At 44.6% G+C, this 18422-nt stretch overlaps 1 protein-coding gene and 1 pseudogene across 1 annotated transcript; one reads left to right on the top strand and one right to left on the bottom strand.

The window, feature by feature from the left end:
• The first annotated feature begins 715 nt into the window (after positions 1–715).
• On the top strand, positions 716–9756 carry LOC133926298 (uncharacterized). Its single transcript, XM_062372151.1, has 10 exons — positions 716–1175; positions 1778–1914; positions 1987–2160; positions 7594–7830; positions 7916–8016; positions 8110–8182; positions 8306–8374; positions 8456–8563; positions 8885–9010; positions 9392–9756. Exons 1-10 carry the CDS (start codon positions 857–859, stop codon positions 9584–9586), a joined length of 1539 nt encoding a protein of 512 aa, XP_062228135.1. The 5' UTR covers positions 716–856; the 3' UTR covers positions 9587–9756.
• Positions 9757–10474: 718 nt separating this feature from the next.
• LOC133927524 (subtilisin-like protease SBT6.1) lies at positions 10475–18117 on the bottom strand (annotated as a pseudogene).
• Positions 18118–18422: the final 305 nt, after the last annotated feature.

Genomic DNA, 18422 nt, shown 5'->3' with positions numbered 1-18422 from the left:
GCGGACGGCAGCGGCCCGACGCAGTGCACGCGGCGCGGAAGTTCGGCGCACGTGGACAGCGGCGATGAAGAGAGAGAAAGAGAGAGAGAGAGAGACAAACGTGTGAAGAGTTTGGATGGATCGGGTTGAGGGCCGATCTATCCGGTAGTTATTTTTTTTAAAAAAAAACAACGAACGATCTAAATTTATAGGACTTGCTACGGGTCACAAAGTGCCCAGAACGGACATATGAATAGAAAAATGGGTTCGTCTCGACGAGATGAACACAACCACGGTCTCCGATCATCCATACGAGCAACAGATCAAAAAGTCAAAATTCTGGTCAAATCTCTCTCTTTTTTTCTCTCAAAAAAATTCGGTATTACACTCCCCCGCCTCGTCACCCTTAACCCTATGGCTCACCTCGCATTGGGCTACTAGATCCACTACCATGAGCTTGATCCACAAAGCTCAAGTTGGTCGCCGAATGAGCTAGCCGATGGATGTAGTGTTGTTATCAAATATGAGTCAATCTGAAGAGGGAGAGGGATAAAATGAAAAGAGGGGAGCTAGATGGAGCCATAGAAAGCTAGATCTGAAAGTGGAGCGGTGGCTAAAGAGCGACGCCGTAAGAGGTTGTATGGAGTGGGAGGAGTGACGAAGGCGAGGCAAAAGGGATCAGAGCAAAGTAACAAGGTAGGGTCGTAGGAGGCAATACTATTGATGTTAATGATGGAGAGTGAGTTGGGATAACTATCGATAATGGACTGCGAGCTGAGCGTTTCCGGGACGAGCCCTTGCTCACGTCAGTCAAATCGTCGTCGATGCGGCACGCGCCCTATCCCGTCCGCTATATAGCCAATCAACGGCCGCCCGCATGGCCGCAGCCATCCTCCGTTGCGCAACCGCTATCGCCATCGCCATCCCCTCGCCCGCGTCGATCCCGGTCCACCACCACCTGGCCTTCCTCCTCGGCGCCGCCCGCCTCCGCCTCTCGCTCCATCGGATCCCGCCGCCGAGGAGTGCGGCCGCGGCCATGTCGTCGTCAGCGGCGGTGAGGCCGGCGCACGAGGCCGGCGCGTGGTACGCAGTGCCGGGCCTCAGCCTCCGCGACCACCGGTTTGCCGTCCCGCTCGACCACTCCGACCCGGACCGCAGAGCCGCCATCACCGTCTTCGCGCGCGAGGTCGTCGCCGGTAGGTCGCGCTTGCCACCCCCCATCACCTGCCCGCGGTCCACGCAGTGTTTAGTGTGCAGCCTGTACTTTTTGCTGGATTTGTGGCCGTGTTATTTGGGAAGTAGGAATATAATTCACTAGATCTGGACATGAATCATGACAGTGGCGATACATCGGTAGCGACTAATCTGTGCTAATGGATCAGGCCGGATTCCTTAACTGAATCCTAGGTACATATCTTCGACAAACTAGGAGTCTAGGAGTAAAACTTCTTTTTTGAAGAACTGATTCTTAGGTCTAAATTGTCAATGTACCTATTGTAGAAATGGCGGGTCAGGTTTACGGGAGGAGTCTTTGTGAAGCCAATTCATGACCAATTTTAGATTGAGTTTTTTTTTTAGATAATGGAAATATTGTTTCCGCCCTCTGCACCATGCGGTGCACACAGCCTGTGATTTTTAGATTGAGTTGATTTGATGTATCTACTGTTGTAGACTTGTACCTCTGTGAATTAATCTTATGTTGGGAGAGATTGAGTCACTACTCGCTTGCTTCTGCGATTGTCAATCTTCCGGTCCAAAATCTTCATGACACTCATGTTAAGTGTATCCTTCCTTTCAGCCGGGAAAGAAGACACATCTTTGCCTTATTTGTTGTACCTACAAGGAGGACCTGGATTCGAGAGTCCTCGACCCATGGAAGCAGGTGGATGGATAAAGAAAGCATGTGAAGACTACCGTGTTGTGCTGCTAGATCAGGTGCGAATGTATGGACAATTTCTTTGGCAAATCCTGTGTTCGCTTCTTGTTGACATCCGTTTTTCATTTCAGCGGGGAACAGGATTATCCACACCATTAACAACATCATCTCTTGCGCAAATTACATCTGCCGCTGAGCAGATGGAGTACTTGAAGCATTTCAGGGCGGATAATATAGTTAAAGATGCAGAATTTATTCGTCTGCGTCTTGTACCAGATGCCAAGCCGTGGACAGTCTTAGGACAGGTATGCTATCTCACACACACTTGGTAGATCCATGGTATCATCATAAGAATTTAAGGACCATGCGTATATTTATCTCCATTAAATGTTTCAACAGAAAAAGTAATAGTACTAAGGGACAAAAACTACTAAACATGATTGTAAAATTCTAATATTGTAAATAAGGTTCTTGACTTCTTGTTAACATCTGCGAAGTATGTGAAAGGACACGGGGGCATGAAAGTTATCTCTGTAAACAACCGAAAGCTAACTCATTGATATGTTGAACTCTGCAGCTTCAAAAAGTGATGTGGGTAGTAATACTTTGCAGGTTCTGAGGCACTAGCCGCCCTCCTCTAGGAGGCTCTGGCCGTGTTCTTCTCTCAAATTCTGCTTGCTTTATTTCATAATCTTATCAGCCTTATATAATCGGCTGGAGATAATACTTGGAAAGCCAAAACATAGAAAGCCTATTATATCTTTCCTAATCTAATAGAACTTGATTTATTTCAGCAGATCTTTCCTTTCCTAATTTGTTGCAGTCGAGTCCTCTGTTTCATCCAAATCCTTCTTCTTCCTTCTGCTGTACTTCTTTCCATAGAAGGTGTCCATAACATTACCTCCTGCCTGGCGAAATAGCTCGTCCTCGAGCTAGAATGTCAGGTAACTGGACTTGAACTCCTCCAGGGGCTCCCATGTAGCATCTGCTTGATCTCTACCGACCCACTTGACTAAGACCTCCTAATTGCCACGATTAAGGCGAGCACGAGAGACTGAGGCCGGCGTGGGAACAGCCCGGCCATGTACAATAGCAGGAAGAGGAACTGGGCTTGTTTGAGGATCAACATGATGTTTCTTGTGAAAAAACCACACGGAAGACATTGTGTAGACGGGCTGGAGGAGGCAGGTGAAGCCAATAGCCTCCTTCAAAATTCAGATCCCGATGATTGCCATCATAGTGAAGCTTCATGTGCTCCTAGGCTTGCAGCAGGCGATCATGGATCTCCACAAGGAAAACATCTCGGTTAGTCATATGGCGATCAACTGCAGCAATGCGGGAGCAACCCAGTTCATAAGAACTCATGAGGGGAGGATCACGCCCATACACCACCTTAAAAGGGGTTGTCTTGAGAGCAGATGTGTTGTAGTAATATTATGCCCAAGGCAGCCATCTCAACCAACTTCGAGGCCTATCACCTGCCAAACAACGGAGGTATACACCGATGATGCGGTTGGTAACTTCAGATTGGCCATCCGTTTGTGGATGAAAAGCAGAGCTAAGTCGTAATTGAGTGCCTAAGAGACGGAAGAGCTCAGACCAAACAATACTTGTGAACGGTGTCTCGATCACTAATGATGAAAGATGGAGTCCCATGCAGTCTGACTATCTGATCGAAGAAAGCTTGTGCAATAGTGAATACTATATATGGATGGCCAAGAGGGATGAAGTGGCCATACTTTGAAAAGCGATCAACCACAATTAGGATTACTGACTTGCCTCCAACTTTTGGAAAACCCTCAATGAAATCTAAAGCAATATCAGCCCATACGAAGTGAGGGACATCGAGAGGTTGTAGCAGACCAACCGGGTGAAGGTGTTCTGTCTTATTGCGCTGGCAGACAACACAACTCTTGACGAAGTCACGAACTAGCCTTGTGGCATTCTAGATGAAGAAGGAGGCACAAAGCCTGTGAAGAGTCTTCAGAACCCCCTCATGGTCTGTGTCATGAACCATAGCCAAGATTTGCGGCAGCAAGGCTGAAGATATTAGGACAAAAATGCGTCCAGCATGTACCAGGAGACCATCTTTTTCTGTTCAGGCTGGGCCAGTTGACCCATCCTGAAGGAGGTTGCGTTGCTGGACTGCTTCTGGAAGAGTGGCTGCTTCTGCCTTGAGTTGATGGAGTATCTCTAGATCTAGAATGGAGACGGTGTGTATGGTCATGGTATCTTCGTCTCATCTAGACAGGGCATCTGCTGCTTTGTTGTGCTTGTCCGGTCGAAATTCAACGGTGAAGGAGTAACCGAAGAGTTTACTCACCCAATGGTGCTGAGGAATGGTTGAGGGTCGTTGATCTTGCAAGTACATCAAACTGTAATGGTTAGTACGGACAATAAACGGCTGTGTCCAGAGATAATGTCTCCAGTGCCTCATTGCCTTCACAAGCCTGATGAGTTCACGCTCATAGGCAGCCAATTTGGCATGGTGCGGCGCAATAGCTTGGCTGAAGAAAGCAATCGGCCCGGAGCCTTGATGAAGGACAACACCGAATCCAGAGCTTGATGCGTCGCAGTCGACGACAAAATCTTTGGTGAAATCTGGCAATTGGAGTACCGGCCGAGTGGTCAGCGTCTGCTTAAGGGCGGTTAAGGCTGCTGCTGTTGAATCATCCCAAGCAAAAGCCTCACGCTTGAGAAGCTTGGTGAGGGGGGCTGCCAACTCGCCATATGACTTGATGAAGCAACGATAGTACCCAGTCAAGTCGAGAAAGCCCCGCATAGCGCGCGCGGAGCGTGGAGTAGGCCATGCTTGCACCACGTCAACCTTTGATGGATCCATGGCGACCACCTGCCAAGAGATGACATGGTCAAGATAGGCCACTTCTGTTTCGCCGAAAAGGCATTTGGAGCGCTTCAAGGCTAACTGATGTGTCTGCTAGAGATGGAAGACTGCACGAACATGTTGAAGGTGGTCTGCTCACGTAGCACTATAGATGAGAATGTCATCAAAGAATACTAAAACAAAACGATGAATGAAAGGTTTAAGAATGTCGTTCATGAGAGCCTAGAAAGTTGGCGGGGCATTAGTAAGCCTGAATGGCATGGCCAAAAATTCATAATGGCCATGGTGAGTGCAGAAGGCTGTCTTCTCCACATCTGAAGGGCACATGAGGACTTGGTGATAACCACTGTGCATATCAAGCTTAGTGAAGAATCTTGCGCCATGTAATTCATCAAGTAACACCTCGGTGACAGGAATGGGAAACTTATCTTTAATGGTCTGGGCGTTGAGGGCACGGCAGTCGACGCAGAAACGCCAAGAATTATCGGTCTTCTTGACCAAGAGGACAGGAGCAGCAAAAGGTGAAGAGCTGGCCCTTATGATCCCTTGTTGGAGCATATCTTCACATTGGTGCTCAATCTCATCTTTGAGGAGTTGGGGATAGTGATAAGGCCGCACCACAATAGGTGTTGTTTCTGTTAGCAGATGAATTCGGTGCTCAAACCACCTAGGAGGTGGCAAGCTCCTTGGTGTGTCAAAAAGGCTGTTAAATTCCTCTAAAAGGAGCTGTAGCAAGTTCTGTCATGTGATAGCAAGAGCTTGTGGCATAGGGGTGGCAAAGAGTCCTTGCCAAGTCACCTTGTGATTGGCGCACTAGAATGACATGGTTAGGCGTTCAAAATCCCAAAGGATGGGACTAAGAGAGCGAAGCCACTGGACGCCGAGGACCACCTCATACCCGGCCAAAGGGATGATGTAGAAGTCGACGAAGAAAGTCTCACCCTCGATGAAAACTTGAATTGCAGTACACAGGCCAGGGCACATCACCTTGTCACCGTTGGCAACACTGACCGAGATGCCCGGCAATAAGTGTGGCTTTAAGCAGAGCTGCTCTGCTATGGAGGCTGACAGGAACGAATGGGTGGAGCCTGAGTCGATGAGCGCATGCCGCCGGGAAGCACCAAAGGTGACCGTGAGCTGCATAGTTGGTCCCGTCCGGATGCTGGCCCAAGCATATAGGGAGATCTGTGGTTCATCGGTGTCGCTGCTAGGATCTTCAGTGGAATCCAACTCAAGGAGATAGATTCCTTTCATCATACAAGTCTTCATGTGCTCAGGTGTGAACTTCTCAGGGCAGTTAAAACATAGCCCTTTCATGCGGCGCTCGGACATCTCTGCTGGAGAAAGACGTGAGAAGCGCGTGCTCGGGTGAGGAACTAGGGCAATCTTGGTAGCCGGTGCTGCGGAAGAAAGCGAGCCCGCTGGTTTGGATGGTGGAGACATCATGGTAGCTGGTACGACTGTTGGTGCAGGCGCACGTGTAGAGGAACGTGCAAAAGGGGGGCGCGAACAAAAGCGGGTCAACCCCGCGGAGATGTCGTCTTCAGAATCAAGCTCCAAGCGGCGCTCATATGCCCTAGCCAAACTCATGACTTCCTCGAGGCTGTTGGGGCGTTGGAGTTCGACATCGATGCACAAGGGGTTGCGTAGCCCGATGGTGAAGAAGTTCCGCTGTTAGCGCTCCGTGACGTCATCACAACGGGCCAAAAGATTGAGGAATTGTTCCTGCTATGCGGCCACAATGCACACACAGCGAAGGCGAATGAGTTCGCCCAAAGGATTGCTGCGGATTGGAGGGCCAAAGCGCATGTTGATGGCGTCCATGAAGTCCTTCCAGGATGGAACCCCACGGTTCCACTCTTGACGATAGTACCACTGCTTAGCGGCACCGGTGAGATTGAAAGATGCAAGCCAAACTTTCTCGTCATCCGCAGTGTGTTGAGCCCAGAAGAACTATTGACAGCGGTTCAACCAAGGCAATGGATCGTCCTAACTGTCATACTCTGGAAAGTGGAGTTTATGAACTCGTGGAACAGGACGAGCAAGGGATACTGCAGCTTTGGTTTTGAGGTCGGGGGGTTGGCTCGACGCCAAAGTCTGGGACTAGAGCCTATTGATAGTAACATTGAGACGCTGCTGATTGCCTTGAATTGTCTCGTACTTAGACTCCAGAGAGGCAAAATCGGTCTTCAAGGAAGCAAACTCCTGTTTCATTACCTAGATGATATGTTGAAGGAAGTCTTGCGAGTTGGAAGCCATGGAGAAGCCTAGCACAGGGGGTTATGGTGGCGACTGCAGATGGATGCGACAGAAAAGTGGTGGAGGGCAAGGCGCAGGATCAAGTTTGATACCAAATGATGTGGGTAGTAATACTTTGCAGGATCTGAGGCACTAGCCGCCCTCCTCTAGGAGGCTCTGGCCGTGTTCTTCTCTCATATTCTGCTTACTTTATTTCATAATCTTATCAGCCTTATATTCGGCCGGAGATAATACATGGAAAGCCAAAATATAGAAAGCCTATTATATCTTTCCTAATCTAATAGAACTTGATTTATTTCAGCAGATCTTTCCTTTCCTAATTTGTTGTAGTCAAGTCCTCTGTTTCATCCGAATCCTTCTTCTTCCTTCTGCTGTACTTCTTTCCATAGAAGGTGTCCATAACAAAAAGCTAGGTTGGCCATAGATCAGATAAGGCCTTAAAAGAAGCTTTGTTTCATGCAACCCTCCCTTGTGATTCTAGCTTTGCAAACTACTTGTTGATATTTCATTTTTATGGGCATCACATGATTTTGGATTAGAACACTTAAGGACTGACGGTCATGCATTCTTCTTTATTTTCGGTGATGTAGTAGTACCGTGCTAATTCCATTATCAACTCTTTCTTTAATTACAGAGCTACGGTGGATTTTGTGCTGTTACATATTTGAGTTTTGCTCCAGAAGGCCTGAAATCTGTCCTTCTGACTGGAGGGCTTCCTCCACTAGGAGAGCCCTGCACTGCAGATACTGTGTACAGAGCTTGCTTTAAACAGGTTCAACAGCAAAACGAGAAGTACTATAAGAGGTATCCTCAAGATATACAAGTCATTCATGAGGTTGTAAGATACTTAAGTGAATCTGAAGGTGGAGGGGTAAGCCATTTTTACAGCTAGTTTCTGTGTCTTCTTTCTTATGTGAATTTAGAGACTTGTATCTAATGCAACATTTTTTTCACAGGTTCCTCTTCCATCAGGTGGCAGGTTAACCCCTAAGATGTTGCAGTGTCTTGGACTGTCTGGTTTAGGATCTGGTGGTGGATTTGAAAGGCTGCATTATATGTGAGAGATGCTTTTGATCTTCTCATTCATGATTTGCGAAAAGAACACAAGTGATATGATCTGCGCCATTTCTTGTTATTTTGTCTAGTACAGGTTCGAGAGGGTATGGGATCCAATACTGGTCCCTGGAGCAAAAAAGAGCATAAGTTATTACTTCTTGAAAGAGGTAAAATCACCATTGCCATTCTTAATGTTGCTTTTCTTAATTTATCATATTCCCAGTGAAGCAGTTTTCTACGTTTACACTTCAATATTCCCAATGCTCATAACCTAACATTATATTTTCTAGATTGAAATGTGGCTAAGTTTCGATCAAAATCCTCTTTATGCTCTCTTGCATGAGTCTATCTACTGTCAGGTAACTCGTGAACCTTATAGTAGTACTGTTCCGCTGATGGTACAACAGCATTCTTAACTCTTTTATTGTTTATGGACACAGGGCTCTTCATCAAAATGGTCTGCTGAAAGGATTTGCAGTGAACATGAAAGTTTGTTTGATCCTATTAAGGCTATAGAAGAAGGCCGTCCTGTGTATTTTACTGGAGAGGTACACCCAAATCTTTGAGGAAATGAGGACATTATTATTTATTAAAGCCCACAAACTGGGTCGGCATTGTCATTGTAGAAGGGATGTATTCGGTGCAAGAAAACTCTTCACTAGTTTAGCTATTAAAGCAAGCCCAATGCTACAGTTTTGTACTTGTTGGACATCTTGCAGAACCTTGTGTAAGAATAAGGAACTTGTGCAGTTTTTATTGTTTTATCTTTGATACAAACTATAAGCAAAAAGCTATCTACTTTTTAAGATATCATCACATCCTAAAGATTTGCTACAAGTCCTAACATGTATTCATTTTTCATTACACAGATGGTATTTCCATGCATGTTTGATGAGATCCATGCTTTACGATACCTAAAGGAGGCTGCCCATTTGTTAGCTGAGAAGGAAGACTGGCCTCCACTATATGACGTCAGCGCGCTGAACAACAATAAGGTTCGTTCTTCTTCATAAAAATCGTACCACATTCTTAGTAGTGTTATACCATACTGTAAAAGAAGCCGTCATCTGTTTATTGATGTAGTATACTTAAAATACGGAACTAAGTTTGAATTTTGGTATTTCCAGCTGACCCTAGTCAGGTTTGTCAGCTTCTTAGTTCCATTGTTAGTGTCAGTAGCGCAGTGTACAATGTTTCACTAGAATTGTTACTGAAGAGTGATACTGAGTTCGCATGAAGGCCTGGTGGACTAATGAGTTTCATATCCATATACCATATGCTATTACCTGTTACTTTTCAATGTACGTTCTATATGTTGTAGAAAATTAGCGGCATGGGGGCAAAGCTTATTTGCGAATGGCAATGGCATTCTGCAGGTTCCGGTCGCTGCGGCGGTCTACTACGAGGACATGTACGTCAACTTCAACATTGCAAAGGAGTCTGCCTCCCAGATCGCGGGGATCCGGCTCTGGGTGACCAACGAGTACATGCACTCGGGCATCCGCGACGGCGGCTCGCATGTTTACGAGCATCTGATGGGTCTTTTGAACGGCAAGAAGCCTTTGTTTTAGCTGCTTTAGAACCCTCCTGTGTAGGATCGAGTGACAGTTTAAAGAGCTGAGCTGAGCTTACCATGTGATTGAAATAAGCCAATAATAAGGTTAGCGTTCCTTTTCTCGGAGATGAAAGTGAAAAGACTAACAATGTTCATGACAATCCATTTGAAACATTTCGCCGATTAGTACCGTTTTGAATCCCCCCCCCCCCACCCCACCAACAGCATCTAAGATCAAAATCTCTCTGGCTTCTGTTTCAAGGTGCCATCCTTACCAAAGATGTCAATGTCATGTACAGGAAGAAACGAAGTGGCAATCCCACTTGTTACTTCTGTGATAAAGATGAGCCTGCTCATCATTTGGTGTTTGATGTGCTATACAAGGTAGGCCGTTTCCATATGAAAAAAACATCTCATCTAAAGAAAACATAAGGTTGTTTCAGGAAATAATTCTCTGTATTGGCAAAAATTCTCGCCCTACTAATCTTGCTCACTTCATACTTCATACCATGGAATGAATCTCTTGTGATCCATAGGGATGGGGAAGAGGTGTATTTTATTGGTCTTGCTGCTGTGTTGGGTGATTTGGAAGTGCTAGACCAACCTGTTTTGAGAACAAACTGATCAAGGCCCCTGCCAGTTGAGAGCATCTCCCAAAGTTGCAGGTTTCTTCATTTTGGGCGCAGCTCCAGGAGGTATTAGTACAGCATCTTAGAACTGGAACCGGATTGCTCATCAGCCATACTTTTTGGGCCATATGAAACAAATAACTAGGAGAATGCCTTTGAGCAAAACTGGCCAGAGGGTCCCTTTTTTAATGACATAAATTTATCCATTGAACCCTTTGGTGCAACCGGAGTTGTTCCCTGAGAAACCCTTTCATTGTTAATCTCTCATCTGGGCGTGGTTCGATTCCACCAAGGATGATATAATTAGGTGTCCCAAAGTCCAAAAAAATCCTTTGGTGCCACCGTGCCAAGAGCACATTGTTGCAAACAGTCTGCTTCCTTTCAACAATACAAAATTTTCTTTATGAACAACTTGCCAAAAAGCCTAAACCTCTTCCTGTAAGTAAAAGCAAGCTCAAGGTAGGTTACCCCGAAAGGCTTTTCACTTATGGACCTACATAGAAGCTCAAATCCCCTACACCTCAAACATATCCTAACTTCCAAGTAAAGGAGATGGCAAAGAATTAGCCCTCAACGCTTATGTGGCTAATGCAATGTTATCAAGAACAAAATTTTCAATGACTACAAACAGCTACATGGCAATGTCGCAGCGCCTGAATGTCAACACACAATGAGCTTTCCATGAAGTTGCAGAAGCAACAAATCAGCTCTCTTAAGATCAGAAGACATTAGTCAAGTGCCTGCAGTCGTTGAGCTAAATTGTGTCTCGATGGGCCGCATCATCAGGTGGAAAAGATCAGGAATCTCCAACTTAAACTGTCATGTTGAGCAGACAGAGCTCCCTGTTTCCTTACCAATAAACGTAGCCGCTAAAACTTCTATTCATCCCTCCAACAATGTTTCATCTTACACCAAACTTGCTAGCCGACTAGCCACTGACCCTTTCCTTCGTTGACGACGCTTTTGTTGCACTCTACAACTGAGGTACAACATAAGGCCTGCATATTGGAGCAAGGAATAAGGTAACAAATAACACCATGGTCATATATTCAAAACATAGTGAATTAGTGTTCACCACTTACAAGCAGTGGCAGCGAAGCAAGGTACCATCCATTGGCTTGCCATTAACATTCCAATGTCAACCTGCAGAATAAAAATCAGCATGCTCCAGCAACACCCATTGAACATATCTTGAGTATCTTTTGCCCCCAAATAACCCACTCATCTAACTTTTATCAAGTTACGGGCTGTATCATCTGTAGTTCTAACCAAAACTACATCACCATTGAATGGCACAAACTTCCCCGCTACTATATGACCTACACCCCTATGGAAACAAAACTCTCGATTTTTTTTCTATCAACATGACAGTTTAAGTTGGAGATTCCTGGCACAACAGGCCTCTGTTCAGTGTTCAATACAGCTTTCTGCTTCTTCTATATTTTCGAGTTCTTAAAGTTGCTACTACTAACCATGTGCTTTTCAGAGTTCTTCATGTTGACTTGGTACAGTATTTGCAACAATTCCTCTTTTGAATATTTAAACTTTCTTAGCATAAATATCTCAAGAAGAGAAACAGAAGATGCCATATGGACACGATATGGTGAATTCTAATTAATGGTTCTAAGAATATCATTTAGAGTTACAAGCCTGGTCAGCTTGTCTGTAGAATGTAATCATTTATACTCCAATATAACAATATGAGTGCATATAGTAATATGCTAATCCTGATGTATTCGGTGTTACATGTATTGTACAGCTCAAACTGGTCCTTGAACCTGAGATAATTATTGCTTGATTAAGTAATGTAATGTAGGCTACTTAAGAAATTTCATTTATTGTACTCCACTCGAAGACTTCAAGTTCATCAATAAGGAGAAAGCAATAAGGAGAAGCAAGATGTGATACCTCTTCATGACCAATAAAGCCAAAATAGTCTTTTTTATCGTCAAATTTAGCATCATTGGGTGCTGAAAGATTTCTTTGAAGGCCAATTTCATCTTGTGTATTGCCAGAAGCTTTTATTGTTAGATTGGGAGTGCTAGAATCTTCATCCATCTGGTATTCTGGCAGCTTTCTTGTTGTGCCTGGTGGTTGGGTGCCATAACCTTTCGTTCCCCAAACTTCAAACCGGGAATCCTGGTGACAGATCAATTCCTTGCCAACAACCATTGAATACATTGAAAAGTTTACATCTGGTCTACGTGGCGACTGATGGATGTTCTCAAAAACTGGAAATTTTAACTTAGCTGTTTCTGAGAAAAGGACGGGATCTTTCACTCTATTGCCAGTGAACTCCACAATTTTTTTCAAAAGCCAATAACAGTTTGTTACCATGTGACTGCTGTCAAGAGAATTTGAATCGCCATAGATTGCAATCCTCCCCTCACCTGCTTCCATCATTCCAAGAATTGAGGAGGGCTACAGAGGAGAAACCAGTAAGCCTAACACGCTAATACATACAACAATATTATATGTGTGAATTAGTGTGACCAAAACATCCAAATTATACGTACTAGAAGAATGAGCACCAAATAGGTAAGCATGCTCGTTAGCATTCATTTTTAAGAAGGATTAAATTTAATATTGATTTTCATCACAAGTAATGTTTACCCTTACTGTAGAAAGTTCAATTAATACAAATTAATTGCAAGCTACTTCCATTAGGATTTAGGACAAAACTAAGATTACTACTTTTTTGGACGTTAAATTGGTATATGGAGTGATCTAAACAATCGTAACTTCTGTTTAACCAACATAGTGTTGTAGGAGAGTTCAATGAAGTAAATTGAAGGGGCTACCAATGCCACGTTAGCATGATTGTTGTTCATCCGTTAGCTCAGAACTTGACACTTGCAGATAATTAAATGCTATAAAAAGATACTGAACTAAAAGTGCAATAGCTGCTAAACCTTGCTTTTCCCCTGGGTGTGATGTGCATCTAGTGTTCCTATGTGATATTGTGCAGTCTTTGAGTTTTCCTGGAGTTCGAAGTTATGCAGAAAACATCCCGCTGGAAATTGCACTATATCAGTTCCAGAAGCATAGTGGGTCTGCTCACCATTGATTGAGAAGTGGCCAGTAAGCATTTTGCCACCCAAAGCAATACCAAATGGTGCCAAAAGTTCATTAAGAGCGAGAATATTTGCACCCCCAGTAATTGGAGTCCACCAACTGCGGGTATTCTCATCAAAGAATGTCATCTTAACCATTGTATCAACATGGTACCACTCAGCAAAAACAGCAACACCAAGTCCCTTGTGTACAACATCATTCCTAAGTTTTTGAATCTCTTCATCGAATTATTCGTCCTCAAGATCAACCATAAGCAATGTCCCATAATTGCTAGCGTCAAAGCAGGTAAGTGGTGAACCAGGTGTCTCAATATAGTACCCTGCATCTCTTAGCATGTTGAACAGTATGTGAAAATTTGTGTGCAAGTGATCACCATGCCAATCAAGGATATCATTATGAACATCAAGGGAATCCCTTGGAACATATCCCGATGGGTACTTGATATATGATATTGGTCCCACAGTATTCTTCTTGACCTAACAGGTGATGGAACAACCTTGATCTTCAGGTAAAGAACACATGTACTACTTCGTGAGCTGCTTTCTCCATGAGCTGCCGGGCTGGAAATTGTCAGAGTAACATTGCCACTAATTATGCCTGAGAACTGAGAACCTTCATCTTTAACTTGCAAGTGTAGGGCAAGGTACCCCGTCCAAGGCCAGATGAGCTACATTGGCAGCGAATTGCAGAGCTTGCACCCCAGTTAATTGTCGTGATCTCTACAAGAAGAGTTAATAGGCGCACGGTTCGTGAAGCTTTTGCGGAGCACAATTGGATTTGGGACATTCAAGGTGCAACCTCTGTTGGCGCTCTTGCTGAGTACCTTGATCTCTGGAATATTCTATCTAGGATTGTGCTGCAGCCAAGTGTGGAAGATACTCATCGTTGGCGGCTTTCAGCTTCGGGACAGTACTCAGCCAAATCGGCTTATGAAAACCTTTTCCATGGCTCTGTTCAATTTTGGCCATGGGAACGTATATGGAAATCATGGGCAAGCAAATGCCATTTCTTTCTTTGGTTGGTTGTTCATAAAAAATGTTGGACTGCAGACCGACTTGCTCGACGAAATTTGCTGCATCTGGTGGGCTACCCTCACTGTGATCAGGTTGATGAGACAATTGATCACCTGCTCACCGATTGTGTTTTTGCAAAGACATTTCTGGTTTAGACTCCTGCGGCGGTTTGGCCTTCATGGTCTATCGCCTTCGGTTGAAGACAGGTCCTTTGATGATTGGTGGAGCAGGGCCAATGATGCGGTTAACGGCCCGATGCAAAAAGGTCTCAACTCTCTTATCATTCTTGGGGTCTGGACTCTCTGGAAGCATCGGGATCGCTGTGTTTTTTATGGTGCTGCCCCAAACATTGCGAGCATCATGTTGTTTGTTGAAGAGAAGGCACAGTTTTGGTGTATGGCTAGGGCTCGAGGGCTTTCCCTCTTGACTGCCCTAGCACCTAGTGATTAGGCTTGTTTTGTGGTCGTTTCTAGACTTATCATAGGCACGCATGTAAGCTAAGAACCGACGGTGTGGTTTGTACTCAAGGGTTCTACCCTTTCTTCTTCTATAATACAATGATACGTAGCTCTCCTGCGTGTTCGCGAAAAAAAATAAGGGCAAATAAGTTTGAAATTATCATATGTCGTACCTTTTCCACAAAGGGGAGATCCAGGTAATCAGGTCCACCAATACTCAAATTCAAGACATCCATACCGATTGCTATTGCATAGTTAAATGCATCTAAGAACCATGATGTGTAGGATATCTGCACTGAAAACAAGACGAAATTCTCAAAATCTTACCAGCACGCATGCACTCCCTAAAAAATGATACTATGTAGATTGGTTTCAAAAAAATGTATTTTCATTATTCTGAATTTACTTTGTTTTATAACCAAAATATTACAATATAATTTAGTGTTTTTCCTGGTTTTTTATGGAAGTGATTAAAGATGCATGGGTTTTTAGCTTTGACAATAGTCAGTAGGGGTTTTGGCGCGGGGGAGGGGGGGGGGGGGGGAGTGTTGACAACTTTCCTCATTTATGGCAGTTAAAAAATATAATGACAAGAAGAAAATTTGGAACCATGCTACATATTCAGCCAAATCCGGTACCTGAGCATCTGTGAACACTCGAAATGCATATATCTCAGTGTCAGGTGCGAATCCAGTGCATTCTGCATCTTGGCCAGCAAATGTTCCATGGCCAAGCTTATCATTTAGCGTGTCTTCATTTGTCCAATTTGCTCGCTCCTATAAAATTAGTCTCTTAAGTAAGTATTTAACCTTGTTGGGCGAAAAGGAGGAACTTGGAAGATGCGATATTCAAGAAAACAATGCGAGCTTAAGTTTATCTAGCAATAGTGGCTACCGGCTAATCAGGATAACAAGTTCTTTTGCCATGAAAGAATTAAATTATAGTAGGACTCCGAGGCATTACTCCCACAGTTTCCCAAATAGACATAGATGACTATTTGACATGAATCAATGCAACAGAAATCACTAAAGTGGCAAGAAAAATGCCAGGCAATGAGACTAGACAGTGCACAGTAAGATACTGCTCATGGAATGTTCTTCTACACCAGCAGCATGCACTTACTTCAAGGTCTGTTCAATGCCTTTCAAATTCATGTTATTTTCTTCTTATGCATGTATGTTACCTTCCTTTTCTCCAATCATAAATAAAGCCCCTAGACTGTTATCAATTGTAACAAAATTCCCTAAATGTGATAGTATACCTTAATATTGCGGAAGTGTGGATGGTCTGCCCGTATACCAGTGTCAAAAATGGCCATTTTGACTTTTCGACCCGTGAATCCTCTTTCCCATAGTTGTCCGGCTCCGAAAAGAGATGAAACTTGTGATCTCTGTCAAAAGACACATGTTATAGTGCTAAAACATGACAGTAAGTACATGGCCCTGTCAACTGCCAAATTATTAATTATGGACAGGACTGTTGATGATGGAGATATATCAGATCTATTTACTATCATAATTGAAGAGCCCCAATGGAAAAAGGGGGCAATTTGCTGGGTACCATCGCAAAAGTTGCAAAAGTTGGAAAACACCATCGGTGTGAGGATGACATGTGAGTCCTGGGCCCATATGTCATCCTCACAGCCGATGGTATTTTCCAATATGAGCACTTTTGCGATGGTATCCACCTAATTTTGCCAAAAAAAAAAAGATGAACAATAGAGTTTGGCTATAAAAAATTGTTAAAGCATATTGATTAGATCCGCAAAAAATTACCATTATAACAGTCAACAAGATAAGCTATATGAATATTGCGATATTATTATAAAAAAGGTTTTGCAACTTCAACAATAGCACTAAATCACAATGGGTAGAACATCACCTCAACAAGCTGATATTACAAAAGTACTTATCCCAAAACAGAACGAATAATTAAAAGCTAGCATTCATGATTTGGTCTCTGTTCATGATGGACTGTTGGCTCTTCTACTTTGTAGTTTGCAACAATTGCTTGAACTAACATCGCAGTGTGTCACACTGATATTTCCTTGACATGGCACCAGAATAACAATATTGGTGCTACATTGACATGAAGACATTACAGCTTCAACAAGAACTTGACAATCTGATAAATACTACTTGTTTTGTATTCAAATATAATGACAAAATGGATGAAAAATTAATCTTCTATGTGTTATGCATTTGGTATGCTAAACCAAAGTTTACAAGACAATATAAGAGCAATTAGTTATGTCAAAAAAAGCCAAAGAACATACATAACTTTTATGCTTAGCTATATGGTGTTGCATAAACTTGCTATATATCAGAATTAGTTATTTATAACATTGCACTGGCATTGCATCTCAGTGCCACAGAACGTCTTTCAGAAATGTTTGTCTTTAGCAGAGTATGCACTACATTAATTTCAGCTTTCTGTTCATATAAATAAGGCTAAGGACTCGAAACCATTTCCCCGTAACGAGTAACAGCACAAAAGCTATACAAGGAATACCTTCGCTCCAATATGAATGTTCATCAGTTGTGAACACGTGGAGTGTCAAAACATGCACAAAAATGTCTTCATTTTAATTAAAAGGTTCATCTCTTTTCAGGGATAGCTGTAAAAAATTTGACAAATTTTGGCATCCGAAGCCATTGCAACATACTATTAATGCAGTGCTCAATGATAAAGAAATGATATTGCTCGCATGTCTGAGGTTTCCACCATGACAGCAAAAGAGGTGTACCTGAATCAAAAGCTTCCGCCCCCAAGTAGCAGAAGAAGAATCACTCTTCGGGCTGCACAGCACCTCCCTCTCTCCCCCTCTCTCCTCCTCCCCCTCGAACGACATGGTGGTGAACAGCTTCCCCCGCCGCGGCGGCCGATCCGCCGCCGACAGGACGCCCCGTGAGTAGGTGGCGTCGGCGTGCACGTCCCGGACGCGACCGAGCGTCCGCAAGGCCGTCACGGTGCGCGTCGCGGATCTCGAGCACCGCGAAGTCGGTGGGGAACGCGGCCGCGGGGTTCCGCCGCTCCATCCCACCGCCACGACGCCGCAAGCGAGGCGCCCCGGAGTCCGGCCTCCAGGTACTCCCGGTGCTCCTCCGCGTGGCGATACTCGACGAACCGCACGACGTACCTGGCCGCGGGCGGGTCTAGGGTTTGTCCCCCACCCCCGCCGCCGTTGGGGGAGTCGGAGGGCAGGATGCGGAGTGTGAAGAGGAGCACGGGGACGAAGACCGCGTACAGAAGCCCTTCTCCGCCATCACGGTTGTACGGGCGGCAACGGCGGCGCCGGAGACGAGGGGGTAATCGCCGGAGATCGGCGGCTCGCCGGCAACGGGTGGGCCGGGGAGGAGACGAGAGGCGAGGTTAATTAACTGTGGAAGTTACGGTTACTCTCGTCGCTCATCGATACGTGGCGAGGTTAATTAAATGCACTTGTGCTCTCCAGTATGGGCCTGGCAGGGTCGATCACGGAATCCAGCGGGGACCTGAGCGAGCTTCAGGTGCTGCATCTGGACAATAACCAATTCACCAGCTTGATACCGGCGAGTTTCCGACGGTTGGAGAGGGTGAGTGAGCGAGCTCCGCGTCGATGGCAATCGGCTAGTGGGGCTGATACCGTTCGACAAGGAAATGATGTGGAGACTGGGCAAGAAGTTGCGCGTCGACGG

This window comes from Phragmites australis, chromosome 8 (genome assembly GCF_958298935.1).
Source record: "Phragmites australis chromosome 8, lpPhrAust1.1, whole genome shotgun sequence".
Lineage (NCBI taxonomy): Eukaryota > Viridiplantae > Streptophyta > Magnoliopsida > Poales > Poaceae > Phragmites > Phragmites australis.
Note: the sequence above shows the minus strand (reverse complement) of the source record. Positions and strands in the feature narration are given on the sequence as shown.